The 18,320-nt window shown below is 34.1% G+C and overlaps 1 protein-coding gene across 3 annotated transcripts in view; it reads left to right on the forward strand.

Moving 5' to 3' along the window:
• The window catches only part of LOC111512431 (uncharacterized), a 177,889-nt gene extending 160,153 nt beyond the window's left edge, over positions 1-17,736 (forward strand). For all 3 annotated transcript variants that reach the window (XM_074179970.1, XM_074179969.1, XM_074179971.1), the window contains 2 exons: positions 4,547-4,693; positions 12,558-17,736. In XM_074179970.1, the coding sequence (XP_074036071.1) occupies positions 4,547-4,693; positions 12,558-13,069 (659 nt within the window). In that variant the 3' untranslated portion in view covers positions 13,070-17,736. The remainder of the gene's footprint in view (positions 1-4,546; positions 4,694-12,557) is intronic.
• The last annotated feature ends 584 nt before the right edge of the window (positions 17,737-18,320 follow it).

Consider the following 18,320-nt stretch of genomic DNA (forward strand, 5'->3'; position numbering starts at 1 on the left):
CATTTATTACATTGGAAATTCGGAAAATGACAAAAAATTCAGAGAATTTATTTGATTTTCTCAAAGAATAATTTACAATTTTTTACTTTCTATATTATTTACTCAAATATATATTTTCTTCCGGTATTCAAATAATGGGCCATCTAAAATATGCGGCATAATGGGTTTTTATAATTTTTCTGTTATCGTCAATGATGATTTGAAAACGCCGTGAAACCACATGAGAAATGATAACTGTCACTTGAAATCTCTTATACCAATTTGAGCGGCGTACATAATTCAATGCTTGAAGAAAATAAATATATTTTCCACGAAGATTTTTAAAATTCACTTCAAGTATTTCGGAATCGATGACGTACAAGATTAAATGACCGTCAACCTCAAATGTAGAATAAGGGGTTTATCTTATTTACCACCCCAACTGATTTGTACCCATGACAGAATGGAATTATCCATTCTCATTCCGTCGTTGAAAAAATTATTGAAAAACTTGTAAAAATAAGTTCAACTGAACATTTGAACTTCGGTAATATGATTAACTCCAAACAATTTGGATTTCAGTCAAACAAAAATACTCAGAAAGTCATATTTTAATTTATATATGAAGTGTATAGTAACATTTATAGACGGGAGATCACAGCAGCAGTCTTTTGCGATTTCTCTAAAGCATTTGACTGTGTCAATCACGAGATACTGCTCAGAAAACTTTATCTCTATGGTATTGAGGGTATTACTCATAAATGGTTTGCATCTTATCTATCGGGTAGAAGTCAAAAGATCAAATATACAACAGTATCTGATATTTTTGACATATCTAACGGAGTACCACAAGGCTCAGTACTCAGACCTACCCTATTTCTACTCTATATCAACGACTTGACTACCATCACTATGGAGGGTAAATTTACTGTATTTGTCGACGACACTACAATATTATGGCACAAAACTAACACTAATGATCTATATAATGCCATCTGCTCTGATATTTCCACACTCTCATATTAGTGTAATGCAAATTTATTAGCTTTCAATGTCCCAAAAACCAAAGTTTTGTCCTTTAATTGCATTCTTGATAACATCTCTCTAGCTTCAAATTTGAATGTAATTGAGAACACGTCATGCAACAAATTTCTTGGGTTATTATTTGATAATAAGTTGAAGTTTGAGGACCACATACTATCACTTAACAAAAAACTTTCATCTGGATGTTATGCTGTGAAAATAACTTCTAACCAACTAGGACTAAGTGCAGCAGATTCGTCGCATTCGTTGCACAGGTGCCTGATGATTTTACTTCAACTCTCTGCGCGGCATTAGCTGGATTAGTTGTTGTTTTTCCGTTGGGTATCTGCCACACTTACCTACTAAGTCGTAGGTCTGCATGAGAGGAAAGGGGCAACCCTGAACATGTCATAATGTACCTCTCTGGAATATTTATTATTATTTATTATTAATCTTGCATTATATCTTGCATTATTTAGCTAAGATAATTTCAAATCATTTACTGTTTTTCAGAATGTGACATAGTCAGAAATTCCGAAGCAGTATTACATCAGTTAATGGGAATGTTCCCAAACTTTTATATAGATTTCTGAAAAAGTAAAAATTCCATAAAATTCAGTGCATACAGAATGATATTGTGTTGTTGGTCATTCGATGTTGAATATTCTGATAACACACGTGGTTATTTTTATAATTTTGTGGTCGACTTGGTTTACGTGGAATAAACTTTATCGATATCTTAGAACCAAGTAGGACGTTAAGTGTTATCATTTTGTTATTTCCGTTTACTATCATGTCCTATTCTATATTTGAGTAAACGATATTAAATGCCTTCAAAATATGTATCACAACAAATTTTAATTGAAGTTGCTTGTGTGTAAATCAACTGTTGTTTAGATACGGCATACGGAATAACGGAATTGCATTTCGAAATTTTTAACGAGAGTCATTCCGTAGAGAAAATATGGGTTTCAATTAACATGTTTAGATACATTTTCACTCACTTTTACAAATTCAAAAATTATTAAATTTCTCACAATTATATAAAGAGGAGAATTTTTGGTCAATCTATATAATTTTGCTTATCAAAAAGGGAGCTCAATTATACCTTCGTCTTCAGAATCAGAAACCAATTTCATCCAGAATTTCTCTTCAGTCTTTTCTGAGACTCCATAACCGTATTCTAAATTTTCTCGACAGTTTTGGAAGGTGAATATTACTGGAGTTTCACCCCAACACCAAACCGTTATTTTAACACCTTGACACATTTTTCCATCACCAAGTGATCATCTTTAGGAGGAATATTAGTCTTCCCTTGAAGACGATCACTTGGTGATCGAAACACGTGTCGAGGTGTTGAAATAAAATTTTGGTGTTGCAATAAAACTTCAGTAATATTCTTTGCTACACCAAAGGTTCTCAACAGTACATCACGAGTTTTGAAACGTAATATGAAATGCAAAATATATCAAAATTATGGTAAAGTGAAAAACGTTTATTTGGTGGTTGTTCGATTGGTGTTTCTGTTTGACGGCCCATCTAGGCAAATAACTTTCCTAATACCAAATTACCAATTCAAACTTCATGAGCAGCCTGTTTTTTATTGAAGGACAAAACACAAGCACTACAGAAAAATCCTTAAGACGCTCTAAGAGCGGTGACTGTGTAAAAGAGGTGATTCACGTGAGATTTGAATCGCTGGAGATTAAATTAATTTGGAAAACCGGTCTCAGGAGGTTTATTCCAGATAAACGCAGTTCTCAGAATGGGAGAATTTTCACACAGTGAAGTTCGAGGTGTACTGAGTTGAACCTTAAAACGACGAGCAGCCACAGTCTGTCGCGTATTGCTGATATATACCGCTCTTGGTGGAATCAAATGTGCCAGGTCACTTGAACACCTCCCTTGAAAGTATCTATAAAAGAGAGACAAATCTCCAACCGTTCTTCGATGTTCCTGATTATCAAGGTTGCAAATGATGTTCGTGTCTCCAATCAAGCGGATGGCTCCCTCATGGATGGAATCCAACAGCTTCAGGGCATGTCTGTGGGCGGAGCTTCATACAAGAGAACAATACTCCAAAACAGGTCTGATCTGAGTTTTATAAAGCATTAAAAATTGCTGAGGTGTGTACAGTTTTTCCAGCTTTTGAAAAGCAGCGTTTGTAATTTCAGCGACATGATTATGCGAAGCAGAAGCATTATTATATCCGGTTCGGAGAAGAAAACCGATACGTGGTTAGTTTCACCCCAATTCGAAATCACCTTTAGATCCTCATTAATATATTGTAACAAATTAATGAATTTACTGTCTCAAACAAATTTATTTCTAACAATATTTCACTATCACAACTAATTCATATTCAACACTTAGCAACTAACGCTTAATTTATCTTTACTATTTGAATTCCTTGTTCAACCGGTCGATCCGCTTTCTGAATTCAGACTGCCCTATCTGGACGGGAAGCAGGCCTTACATATCGGTAACGATCGTTCTAGATTTCTCTAGTGGTTTCTGTACTCGCCTAGTATTTTCCAGGCAAGTCAGACGTCATTCTTCCGCGGTGATGTCATGTGTTCATTCGCTGGCTGAGATATCGGTCAGGGACGGCTTCAGATTCGTTACAATATGCAACCTCCTGCTGCCGGTGAAGATGTACCTCCGTAGTCGATGTCCTGGAAATCCAAATGGAATTACGAGACAAGTGTGCTGTCACCAGCAAAGCAATATATTTGATTCTTGGTTTTTTTCAATTGAGTCTTTCATATATCATAAAAATATGGTTAGGGACAATGTGGATTCCTGGGGACCATAAGCCATAGCATCAAAACTTGGTCAGCAAATCCTCATGCCACACACTGACAAAGGCATCAGAAATATCAAGCGCAACAGCACTCTTTTTCGAAGGAAAATTCTATGTACAATGTCGTATAAATAACTAATTTTTACAAAATTCATTTTGAAAAACGAACAATATAATTAAATTTCTACACCCTGTACCTCCGAAATGAAACATTTCCAGACACGAGTTTATATAGACTTTTTTCCTTAAAAGTGTCACGGGAATACGTCACTCGAATATTTTAAAGTACTTATGTTACGTCCTGTATACCTGTTTTCATAGAAAACCCATAAATTAGGGATTGTCCGTTATTTATGGTAGTTTTCAAACCTGTTTCTCCGAAACGAAACATTTCCGGACCAAGTTTATTTGGACTTTTTGTCATTAATTTGTCACTTGAATATTATGTTACACCCTGTATACCTGTTTTCACAGGAAGCCCATAAATCAGGGATTTTCCGTCATTTCTGGTAGTTTCCTAAACTAGAATCAATTTTATAAGAGTAGATAGATAAGGAGAGTATAAAATGTTTGTAACTTGGTAGAAATTCATCATGTCTGCTTGAGGAATCTAATGTATGGGTTTTTGTAAAAGCTGTTATAGTTGAATTGAAATCTCTCCGTATTGTGGTGTATCAGTGGACACCCTACCCTACTTATGGTGTCATCAAATATTCACCTAATTATTATTTTGTTTTGCAGACCCCAATGGAACAACAGTACATTGTCCTTCAAGTTCCTGGCCCGAATACCCGAGTACGTACGCCCCTGCTCCATACAGTCCACAAACAACTTATTATGACCCGCATCAGGATTCAACGCATGGCACACCCATACACTTACCGACAGGTAAATGAGATTAATTACCGAAATATTCAATGACAATTCCGCGTGCAGTTATTCAAAGGAATACATACATAATGTTTGTATCGCAAAACAAATCCGAAACCGGTGAAATACAAGAGGGTTTGGGAATATGAGTAATAAACTATGGAATTTATTATTAGCGACTATATAATGAGGATGATATTGTCAATTGTATGAGTACTATTTTTGGGAAAGAGAGGTTTTGGCTTTCTACTTCTCCATCTTCATACAAAAAGTGTGGAAATCTTTCGAAGAAAGAAAGAAAGCGATCAATTTAAAAATGGACTGTTTACAATGATGTATAGATCAATCAAAGAACACTTTTCTCTTCTCAGTTTGTATTCCAAACATTCGTTATGGAATTAAATCAGATATCACTCACAGGATTCCTACACTTTATAATTAATGAAAAAAGCAAATTTCACTTACATGGAAGACTGTCATCCTCTATGGTAGACTTCCGATGTTTCGACGTAAGACACTTGCCTTATTGACTCTTCAGCATCAATCTTGATTACATTATAAGATGAAGCACTCAATTAATATCCATTTTAAAGACTTCTTGTTGTTTGAAAATGTCCTTATAAGACGAAACTGCAGTACCATTAGTTACAAATACAAGCGGTATAAAAACACAGGAAGTTTAATTTCTCTGAATTGAAGGGGTTAAATTTTTTTTTAAAGTAGCTGTTTCAGGAGGACTTTCTTTCAGTTTGTGTCTGAAAGTTACTTCTTTGCATGATCTACACATCCATGTATAGAGTTACTTATTTTGAAATTGATTACTTTCTTCCTTTCTTTGGAAGGAAGATTCCTTCGTCCTTTTTTTTGTATCAAGATGGAGTAGCTGGAAGCCAAAAACTTTCTTTCTCAAAAATTTAATTTTTCATTTTTTATGACTACTTCCATAAATTTTACATATCCTAAAAAATCACTTTAGATTTCAAGATATTTCAATTCTCAAATAACACATTTTATATGAAGAAAAAGCGATTTAGGACTCCAAACAACTTTCCAGGAATTTGAAAATACATTTAGGGAAGTGAAAGTTCAGATAATTTTCATCACCCTACAACAAAGTAAAAAACGAATGTTTATAGGTTTATCTGCACCACCATAATGATTTCCGATCACAAGTTAGGAGATTTTAAAGAAATGATTTGAAAAACTCCCAATGTTGGCATTGATAATAGCTTGATTGCTTTTTCAGGAATTTTGACAACTATTGGTGTGAACTCTGTCTTCATTAAATTCCCTTGTTGAATTATATAGTTTTCTTTCTCTATATGGACTCTTCACTATTTCTCTCTTATTTTTCTCAACTGAGTCACAACACAGCAATTGTGGGTTGGATCTATTTTAGTCAAACTGATCAACACGTGGTTATTGTTTTTGCTGTTTAGTTTCCCCAATTTTCGTTCATACCGTATTCAAGAAAGACTTTTTTGTGAGATTTTCACTAAACTGTTTTACAAAAACGCAACTCTTGTTTCGCTATAGAATATCTTCTTTAGGTGTGTCTATACAATACAGTAGGCGTGCCTAGACAATATAGACACGTATATGTTTGTATTTAAAAAAAGGAAAAATAATTGAATGTTTTTTTACAAATCATTTTCAAATTCTGAGGGCATGTTGGAACGAACATCGCATAAAAAGTGCGATTTAAAATGGCGCCGTGTTTATCGTAAAAAAGTTGAAAAAATTGAACTTTTTTGCGATTTTCGCAAAATTTTATACGTCAACATACAACAAATAGCATTATATTGCTATTATATTTTACTCTCGTCTTTTAAGCCAATACATCGAAATTGAATCCGAAATGGACGAATGTGTCAGGTTGTTCAAATTGTATCAACTTTACCGTATATATAAAGCTCCATTGAGAAAACCCCGGCGTTATGGTGTGCGAAAAATTTTCAAAAACAGAGGAAAATATGGAGAATATCACAACCTAACGGCTGAAATGAGAATTAGTGATCCAGAGAAATATTTCAACTATTTCAGGCTGACTCTCCCATTATTCAATAAATTATTGAATTTGGTTGGCCCTTCATTAAAGGAAACTCATTTTGCAAAAAAACCCTCGCTTCTGCATTTAAGTTGGCAGTAACGTTAAGATGAGTGGTTTGAAGACACGCTCCTATCAAACAAAACTTGAGAAAATTGTTAGTCCTATTTTCTGATATGATGGGGTCTGGTCTTAAAAGTCGTAATTCGTATGAGTCGTATGCATCGACATAACCATGTCGGTCGTCGTATGTCATTATTCAGGTTCATGTAATAAAATTCAAAATTCAACAATAAAATCCCTAGATATTTTCCGCTTCAATATGAACGGGGTATTTTGACAATTGGGCACCGCAAAAATATTATCGCAATGGTTCTAATATGAACTCGCCTTAAAGCATATTCTATGAGCTCCAGCACATATAGTGTTGCCAGCTTGGTCGGTCCGATCTTCTATAAAAGGCCATATCATCCATCTCCTCGAAATAGTTGGACCTCCTAAAAATTCTTCGTGAATATCCAAAATCCATGATGTGTAAGATGTCATTATCGTCTTCCAGCATGATTTCATCTTTTAGTTCCCTCATTCTGTAACAACTGATTTTAATTTCACAAGTCCGTTTACTAAAACATTTCAGCAAAACGACACTTGCATTATTTCCGCTTACATTTAAGCGAACTCAAAAACGTTTGTTGATACAGTGCATACAATACTGAAGCGTTGAGCGAGCTCACCTCTTAAGCTTCTCTCACTGATACACGGCGGGCATTAATGTCTAACAAAATATACTATTTGTAAACTTCTTTTACATTTATGGCGAAGGCGGAAGTAAAAATTCACTTTCAGTAAATCATACAATGTTTTTATTTTCAATACATAAAAAAGAAACAATTTGGATGAGTAACTTTTGTTCATGAATCTCACCTATTATATGAAAAATATGGAAAAAATAAATGTATGTGATGAAATCAGCAGATACTTGATGAAAAACTATCATAACATATTTGATACTTCATTTTCAGTCAGACGTATTCAATATTGAACACGCTTAAAAAAACTATTTTATAAGTTTAGTGGAACGCGTGTTATCATCTTGTAAACTGTTCACTAACTATATGATATTACGAAAAATCAGCTATTGTTGGGAAAGCTGAATATATAAATTTCATTTTTTCATTACTTTTCATTTTGTAAGCAGTTTACTTCAAACACATCATTAATTCAAATCTTTTCATTTTTGAGGTGGTGGAAAGTTAAAAACCCAGAAGATAATCAAGAAACTAAAAATAAAAATGTAGTTCAAAAAAACTAATGGTTGTCCTTGTAACGATGTTTTCTTCATATTCGTTATCTTTTGAATGCCAAAATATATTTAATTTTGAAAGAGAGTTAGTGCTACTTTCTATTTTGAATTTAATTTGTTTTGAACCCAAATTGCTATAATCGATCATATGAGATATTTTTATTTTATCACAATAAGATATTTCCGTTTTTATATCAATACACTCGCGAGCTTCAATTTCATGTTACGGTCCAGTTCTGTAGAAACACCTGAAAGAATAAATTAATGTACGGTGTGCGAACATCTATACCTTGATATGTATTGAGGGTTGCAGAAGAGTTCGTGATCAGCTTAGTATTGCTCATTAGGTTTCGTCTTGAAATTTGGCTAGGAAACCATTCTTTTCTGCGGAAGATAGATGGAGACTTCGATATTTTATGAAAATGTTTATATTTGTTTCGATAGCGTTCTTACTCAAGCGAAGAATTAAAGTTCAATTAGAAATTCTTACGATTATTTCGTTATTTTATTAAGTACCCAACATATTGTGAATTGGAGTTGTTTCCATCGGCATTGGATACCAGTATTTTCAGTTTCATGCGATGTGATATTAATGTTCTGTCTGTGAGACCAGAGGAATTTCTGTTATCAAGACGGCAGTTGAGTGCTGTCATCGTTTCATAAAGTTCACTATGTGCAAAAATGCAAAAAAATTGTTTGGGAGGAAAAACGTAAAAGTTGCTGACCCGTCAAAATTTGGATATTTTTTTCAACCTTGTTGTGGGGGCTCCTCTCCTGTGGAAGCCCTGGGACAGTAGTCCCGCCTGCCCTCCCCCAAACCCGACCCTGGTGATCCGTGTACATGGATGCGACCCTGTTGGTCAGATGTGAATGTGATTGGTCAGTGTGGCATGTGATAGTTTTTCAAACGGGCTTTGATTCCTTATCTAGGGACTGAAGAAAAAGGTCGATCGATAGGTAAGAAAGAGGTGGTGTGTTTGTTTTCGAAAAGTTTAATGATCTTTTTTCATCCTTCATTTGAATCAAATTTGGTGTATTTTAATCAAGCTAGTGCGATGTGCGAACATTTTGGAGATTCATCAGAATTTGAACTTCAAAGGAGGATTTGAAAACACTTCATCTTTTTTTATTTTTCCAGCATAGACAATAGATAAGGCCGTAAATCGCTTCAAAAGGAAAGTAACGCTCGTTTTCACGATATCGTTTCACCATATACCATCAATTTACACATCAGCAATTGATAGAGTCCAAAAGAAGTTTTAAAAATTTCTTACTCTTAGAATGACCGGAACTTATCCTCCAAGAAACTGTGATTACCCTGATCTGCTATGCAGATTTGACTTTGTAGCCTTAGAAAAAAGAAGAAATCAGGCATCTGTTTTATTTCTATATAAGCTATTGGATTCTCCTGTACTATTATCAGAAATTGATATCTTTGTTCCAAGAATAGCTTCTAGGCGCATCAATACTTTTTTATGCAAAAGGGCACAAACTAACTTGATGTTGAAATCACCAATCAATCTGATGTGTCGTAATGCAAACAAGCTGTCTACTAACATCGATATTTTTTGTTGCAGTATTTATGAAATCAAAAATAAGTCTCTTGCGTACCTATAAGTCATTTATGTTTTTTATATCAAATAGTATTAATCCTTCAAGTATGTTAGTTTTGCTCTGTAAATGGAAAACTGTTGAACAATAAACGCTATTATTATTATTATTATATTACTTTGAATGTGAAACTCTACACCGACAATCCGGTGGAAAATTTTCTTATCATCTGTTCATCTGTAGCTGACACACAGGGTGGACCTTCACAAGGTGTCCTGCTTAACTTACTCAAAAAGAGGAGGGAATACAGGGTGTTCACTTAATCAAGTCAGTAGGGAGAATATATCTAGGTTAACCACGTTTAAACTACTCGTTTGAACCATCCATCACCACAGCATCTACAAGGTGTAGGTGTGTCCATACTTTTCAGTAATACTATCAAGGGCATACACTCTTTCAAATGTTTTTGTCTGTGAAACTTCAAATAGTTGGTTTTTGGTATAGTTATCTTCAAAATACAAATTTATATCCATTAAAAAACTTTATATTTCATCTTTCCCCGAAATTTTATTCGGTACCTACTTTGATGAGCTCTCGCGAATGAACCATTTCTCGAAAATATTAGCTTTCATGTTATTATAGTCAATGTTACAGTCCTCAAGTTTTTTTCCATATAATTTCAAAGAATTTGGAACTCCTCCTTTACTTCTGCCGCAATGCACAATGATTAGTCGCGATCCTTTGTTTGCAGGCATGTTGGGCGTACACATTATCGAACCATCAGTCCACCCTTTCGTGTCGTGAGTGTCATACCAAGTTTCGTCCAAATAGAAAATTTGCCGTTGTTCTTGTCTATATTTAGTTATTTGTTCTAAGTATTTGTTACGCAAAACCACTATTCTTCTACTTTCCAGAACTGCTTGACGGTTGTTTATTATTTTAAATCTAAATCCTTGTTTCTTCATTCAATTCTGAAGAGGTTTGTCACAGCAGCTCACGTTATGGCCGGAAGAATTCAATTTCTTCCTTTATGATTTCAGTTATAGGAATCTATACAGTGGTATATTGTTTTTCCCAATGATTTTATTAGATGAACATCTGAAGGTTTTGGTAATCCCGTATCTCCTCGCGTCTTGCGTACATAAGGTTTATTTTTGACTATTTTACGTACAGTTGAGAACGGAATTTTGGTCAAATCTGTTGTTGCTTGTAATAGTTTGTTTTCCTCGAAACCAAAATTGAGATGTAGATTCTTATATACATTGAAACATACTCTCTATGTTTCAATATTCAAATGCATCCGAATCTTATTCACTGGTATATCTTTTTCGCATTGTTCGCCATCGCTATTTCAATCACTACACTGGAAAAAGTCTGCGTTGTTATCACACTCGTTATAACAATTAGTACTTGTTTAAGGACGCCACATTTCAAACAGATAACAAAAATTTTAAGCAATTATAACTGCACCAATATCGAATTTAAACACTCAAATCGCAATCGCGATAAGTTCCTGAAGTGAACATTGACAACACAACTAGTATAAACATCTTCGCATTCTATTCGTCACCGTAACATGACTTCAAATTTAATTTTATAACTCTTCAGCCAATCATAAAACTCGGTTATTAAAAATTATCCAGTACGAACCGCCAGCTCTTCAGTCCACATGGACTAGTTGGCAGCGGCTTCATTTCTCTGTATTGGTTTTTTTGGCCTTCGAGGGCGCCGACACCTTCAAGTATGCACAATACTGTTTACTTCGACTATACCAATAATCTAACAGAGATCAAACGGTGTATGAAGACTGCATCGAGAAGAGAAGCATATATACTAGAAAAAACATAATTCGAAATGAAATCTTGAACTACAAAACAGGTGTAACATTAATGATAAAAAGCATCTGCATTAATTCCACTACTTAGCTGCCGTGCACCTAATTTTCGAGCAACAGAAGCAGAATATATATCAGAAGGGGAAATAATTTCTCTCTGAGCAGATTCTGCAAATAATCTGAGACTACGGAGGATATGAATTTCAACTATTCGACCAAAACTGTCCTTCTTCGCCAGTTTTTGATCTCCACTGCAGCATGCAGTGGTGGGTCCAGTAAGTCACTCACTTGAGACGTACTCACTTACCTATTTTTGAAAAAATGGTTGATATTTCTATTTTTTGTTATCAGAAGATTCGAATTTTGAATTGAATATTATTATGGGCTATTAAAATATATTTCCTTTAAGGAAGGGGGCGAGTGGGGTTGTTTGGTTGAAATATATCCATGACATTGTTTTTGGCTGTTCAGGTTTCAATCACGGATTTATTTCCAGATTTGTAAATGTGAAAACTATTTATTTTAAAGATGTGTCTATTTTTTACTGTTTATGAAATCGTGGTCTGAAGACTTGAATTTCAATTCCTTATATGAATATATGAACAAATATGGTATTTCCAAAGTACTTGAAAGTGTTTCAGTTTGGGAATTTCCAATATTTCTTCATCAATATCCTTTATATAAGCTTCTAATCACAAAGCATGTATATTCATTACTGTATTTGCAGTGATACGTAAATATATCTAATCAATGCCAATGTATTTTCAAAACTGCCATGAAACGGTTTATGGCATCTAGTATGAAACAATAGATTATAAAATAAATTCATTTATCGTTTTGCATAGATTATGTTACACAAAAATATTTTGGGGGTTATATAAGTTTTCATTGGAATAAAATATTTTTTACAAACCTTAAGCTATAGTTCAGTTGATATCTTGGAGATATACGTTCTTATGGAATTGAATCTCAAAATGAACTCCAACATAACCTCCTCAGATGTTAACATACATATCATTAAGAAACTTTCCGTATAGGCATATCTTAGTGATATGGAGATGTTTCCTCGCTACAATATTACTAAATAACACCATTATCTTGAAGACTGTAGGTAATTTTCTTTTGATTAATATCATTTCCATTCTAGTGCTTCCAGATTCCAGTACGAGCGAATTCCACACAACTTCACTGATGTCACCTCCACCTCCCACAAGTATGTTGAACAGTACCAAACAAGAGTTGGACATGATCAGTCCGCGGTACCAGGACAACAGCGCCTACTATCCTAACAACTGGAGCACAAATCCAACCTACAACAATAACTACTACTATAACCCGCCGTACAACCAACAACAATACCATCCCCCGCCGGTGGTGGTTTGCCCCTCTTTGTATTCCACGGTGAACCAGAGCCAAATCCATTTCCACCTCCATGCTTCGACAGAGAAGAGTGATCAATTCAAAAGTGACCAGTTCTTGAAGACTGAGCAATACCTGAAGAGTGATCAGTACTTTACAGACAGTTTACCTCTAACTTCACCACAGAGGGTAGATGTCATTCAGAATCCAACAAGTGAAGTGGTGCATACGGATCCTTTGAGGATTGATGACTCTGAGAGAGTGGCACAATCACAAAATGATGTGTGGAGGCCATACTGATATCAGTTTTAGCTTTATTTATTCTTTATTTGTTTTACAACTGAAATGAGACGGGTTTGAGTTTCATTTGTTTTTGTTCCCAAATATTGAGTAAGTGACACAAGTTTCACAGTTTTGAGTAACTATTGAAACTATTGTAGAAGTTTCGTACGAATGTTCATGGTATACATTACACCTGATCACACGTTTTCATACTGTCAAACAGAAAAAATAGAGTAAATAATAAACTCTATTTCTTTTCAATATTGTTATATCACACAGCATCATAATTAACATCCAGATTTATAATCTCGAACCGTTCCACTCAAATGGAATTTTTCACGGTGAGTTTATTAATATTACGAAAAAAATCTATAAAACTTAACGAAATCATAATTATTCTGATACAGAACGTTGAATGGAACAAGTACTTGATGTAACTCCGTATCAAAACAAAATAATATTACAGCCTTTTCAGCACAGTGTTTGTGAAAATATTACAGTGAACTGTGAGTTTTAAAGTACAAAAAATCAGAAAATAGAAAGTGGTCCTTTTGATCTTTAGAGGTTTGTTTGTATATCAGCTATTCAAACGAAACCAAGACACAAAGTGGTGTTTGTGATCCAATGTCAGAGAAGCGCTGCTGTAAATCCAATCAGAGGTGCTGCACTGGTTCACAAATGAAACATTTGAAGTAAACTGTTCTTTGGAAATCACCCCAAGGTAATAAGTATGCATGGCGATTTCCGTTAGAGAGGCGCCCATCTTGGCAATTGATGGAAAACAGACTATTGAGAAACATTTCATATAAGCACGTAAATGGAAATATTACTGGATTTTTTTCCCAACATCAAACCATTATTTTAACACCTTGACACGTATTTCGATCACCAAGTGATCTTCTTCAAGAGGAAGATCAAACTCAGTTTGTGCTTCCTCTTGAAGATGATCACGGTTTGGTATTGGGAAAATACTCCAGTTAGTAACCGTTCGAGTATTCTTTGATGATACAATAGTTTTGCTGCTTTTTGGCCATGACTCCGATGACATCTCATTTTGATCGACTTCCCTTTATCAAAATTTAATATATCATATATATATATATATATATATATATATATATAAATATATATATATATATATATATATATATATATATATATATATATATATTTATATATAAATAGAACATTTGGAATCAGCTATTCTTCAGATTTTTTTCAAAAAAGATTAATTTACCACTTTATCAATGAATTTTCTACAATATGTGTGTATTTCAAAGATTTCAGCAGATTCATTCTCGAAGTTACATTATTCAATTTGATTTGATACGTGCTATAAATCGTACGCAAACTAAATTACCTCGTTAATCTTCAGCTCACACAAGTTTCAACTTTTAAGTGTTGTCGTTCGTAGGTGGCGACGGCTGGTTATGTGGAAAAACAGGTTTTTTTTACCTAGTACTTATTCTCTCATTCAACATTTTGTAAATGTTACTATGATGCTATTTGTTGAGAAAAATTGTGTCTATAGTTTTCGTTGATTTATAATGTTCTCAAATAACATTGTGATGTATTTTATGTTTTATTCTTACTCCATATCATTTTGCGATTTGATATGTCCTTTTGTCCGTGCAAATACTGAGTTCAACTCTATAGAATCACTTGATGAGTTACTGTGAGATGCGCTAAAACTTTTATTTCTTGTCATGATTAATATTTGGTCATTTGAATTTATCTTATTTTCAGGATTTTCAAAAATTTGTATCTTCATTAAAGACACATAATATTTTGAATCAATTTGTATGTGAATTCGATTTCAGCACTTATACAATACAAGTGAGTAAACTTTTTCGAAAATTTTTTGAAACACTTCAGATGACACAATTTTATTGACGTTCTGAAAATAAAATCACGAACATGTTCAAAGTGTTAAAAAACATAGAACGTCGAAAGCCAGAGCTCAACTTCTATCCGAAGAGCAGAGTTGTTCTCATACTCAACCCCAAATTTGGAAACTCTCAACTGAATCAGTGTTATTTTCATTCATTCATTGAAGTACCTACAAAATAACCCTCAATTACTTCGGTAGATCTCATGAAAACCTGATACGGTCATCTGTGCGGTAGACACTGAGTGTGTGGTCTGCTACCAGATCTTGTAGAGGATAATATATTCAAGGTTGACAGTCCATGGTACATTGATCGGCAGTCAGTCTACGATTTTTTTCGTCAGGTGGGTAAGCAACACAAAACGTGGTTCGAGGAGCACGTGACACATTTAATGGTTGCAGGATACCATCCACCAACTGGATGCTCTACTGGTCCTCTCAGATAACTTTCCACCTTGATGCCCGCATCAATTATCCTTATGAGGGCATCTGTACGGCAGTATACCAATAGGATTTTGTTGACCTGCTTAAGGAGAGTTTGTTTTCTGATGAAGATTCTACTTTTGCTTCTCAAAAAATTGGTGCCAGGCAGGTTCATGATATATCCTTCTCTTAAGAAGGCGATAAAGTTGGATCCTAGGTTTGTTGACAGAATCAAGAGTTGAGAAGCACTTACTCTTGATCTGCCCTTATCAGATTCATATGATTCATGAAATCTTCTTGTGGTTTTCAACAAGTGAAATTAGACCTAGCAGTTTTTTTATCTGAACATAAGATATAAGGTTACAGGTGTCATTGAAATTTGAGGTTGGTGAAGTAATATGTATTCAAGGTCAAGGAGTTATGTTGTTTATGGCTTCAATATACTGACTGAAAGGTTTTTAAGATTATTCCATAGGCCTGGCGTGATGAGTTTGCACAGAATCGTAGTGAAAAGATGATCTGAACCACCTGGTAATTCTATGAATCTCTACAGCATCCTAGTTTCCTTGGATGATTCCTTCACAAAAGAACAAGAAATTTTCTGATTTCATACCTAGTGCGTTATTCAACACGTTTTTCAATTTCACATTCAGATGAGAGCACCATTCGACATTCATTAGTACACCTTTACAAAAAATGTTTATGAAAAAATGAAATAGATATTAAGTGATTGTCATAAATTTTTTGGAGAATTCTGATTTCATATTCGTATTCAGTTTGGGTCATCACGTTGGAATACACTTATTTAAACTCTGACGTGAATTGATTTTGAGTCATTTTATAATTGTGTCATTTGAAGTTTCAAATCCTAGTTCGATCAAAATACAATTGTTATTGTTATTTCAAAATAAGGTAAATAAGTTAATAAGTTAAAAATACAAGAAATGGTATTGAAAATTTCTTACTATATTATCTTTAGAAATGTAACCAACATCTATTATCTCGTATAACTATTTTTTTAACCCGACTAGATAAACATCATATCTGTGTTTCTTTGTAGACTTATGCTTTCGGAATAACCATACTTATGACATGAAATAAAATGTGGTAATGAATTGTACCCGGTATAGTGCATTGTTCAAGTTTGTTTCGAAAAATGATGTAAATTTGTAGAGTTCCTAGATATTTCATATTGTTATTTCGAATAGTGTCTGACTGTTAATTTAATGTGATGTTCTTTTTATGTCTCGCAATCATTCTTAATCGAATATCCATTCCGTACCGTCAATCAAAAACGTACATATCAAAATCTATACTTATGTGATTATAAATACTATATATTTACTTAGATGAACTTGCATCCTTCAAAATAATTTATATTGTACCTAAATAGAATATTAATAAATATCTTACAATTTTTGAACACTACCATTATTTCTTTCAGTCTATTCGAACTAAAAATATTGGATGAATATTGAGACTAGTATCACAATATCAGTTAATTGCAGCTTGATCAATAATTTGAATCTTCATTTTCATATCATCTTCAGAAGTGGTTGCCAAACTTAATCATTTGATATGAGTTATATATCAGTTATATATACAAAGTGCCCAACTATGACGAACTTTTATTATCAAAAATCCAGTGTTTCTTTCTAGTGGAGAATAATTTCAATATCTCATGTACGATTGAGGTGAAGATTACCTGTATCATCGAAACGTTGTTGAACTTACTAGAAAGAGAAATAACAATTCCGAAATATGATAAAAACTGGTACTTGACTCATCTGTTCACTTCTTGCAAACTAATTCTTGCGAATTAGTTTGGTAAACTTTCAGTTTAGAAAATAATGAACAACTAAAAAATACCATTATATCTTTAACAACAAGTTTCTGTACTGATGAAAAACCACGTCTTCTTTTCAAATGTATCTAAATGCGTTTAGAGACACGAAACTTTCATAGTCAACAAAATCGGATATTGACAGCTTGTTCTCTGAAACGAGTTTCATTTACCAGTTTTGTCTGACCAACATATTTTCAGAATCCTCAGCTCATTTCATAAATCTCAGAATTCTCGTATTTTATCATTTTATTCTAAATATAACCCAACAGTTGTTGAAGTGAACATGTAGTATTGAAATCTTATTTTATGTGGATTTTCAAAAATTCGTCATTTGTCTTTTGGAAAACCCAAAGATTCATGAAGATACTAAATTTCATCGTAACAACATTTTGAAAGTGAAATAAAGTGAGAGCATCATAAATTACACATTATAAAATTCTCAACCTAAATGTATTCCAACGCAACCTCTTCAACGCACGAAACCATATGAAGTAAAAATTCGTAAATATATTTTTTTCTGATGAACTATATCATATTATAAAATTATTTGATTGAAAAATTCTTGACTGTCCGATAATATTTTTATTGACTTGTGTATGAGGTTCGATTCTTCCAATCTCTCTTGAAATACAGCCGCATAGGTTCCTAGGCAGGCTGATTTCTCTGTCCTGGATCTGCGACTGAAAACACCTGCACCAGGACCTGAAGGTGTTGTCGATCCATCTGTGAACCAACAACTATCTGTTCTTAATATTTCTCTCTCCCGGAGGATCCACTCTTCTCTACTCGGGAACAGTACTTTATAAGGCAGTTCGTAGTTAACAGTTGGAGGCATAAATTCAGAGGTTAATGCCAGAATGCTGCGACTTCCAGTGTCAACCAGCAGTCTGTTGTACTCTGCATTAAATTGATTTGTGCTATTGGCAATCTCCACAAGTCTATGTACAGTCCCTCTGGCCTCTCCAGCAAAATGTGGAGGGGGGGTAGGTCTAGAAGGATCTCCATGGCCGCTGACGGTGTGGTACTGATGGCATCACTGATGGACAGAGAAGCCTGTCTCTGTACACTAGAGATCTTCGCCTGAGCCGTTTTCTGTGAAGCCTTTGGCCACC

The sequence above is a fragment of the Leptinotarsa decemlineata genome, unplaced genomic scaffold, assembly GCF_025532065.1.
Source record: "Leptinotarsa decemlineata unplaced genomic scaffold, Ldec_3_MD MMD2_tig00026282_RagTag_RagTag, whole genome shotgun sequence".
NCBI classification, from domain to species: Eukaryota; Metazoa; Arthropoda; class Insecta; order Coleoptera; family Chrysomelidae; genus Leptinotarsa; species Leptinotarsa decemlineata.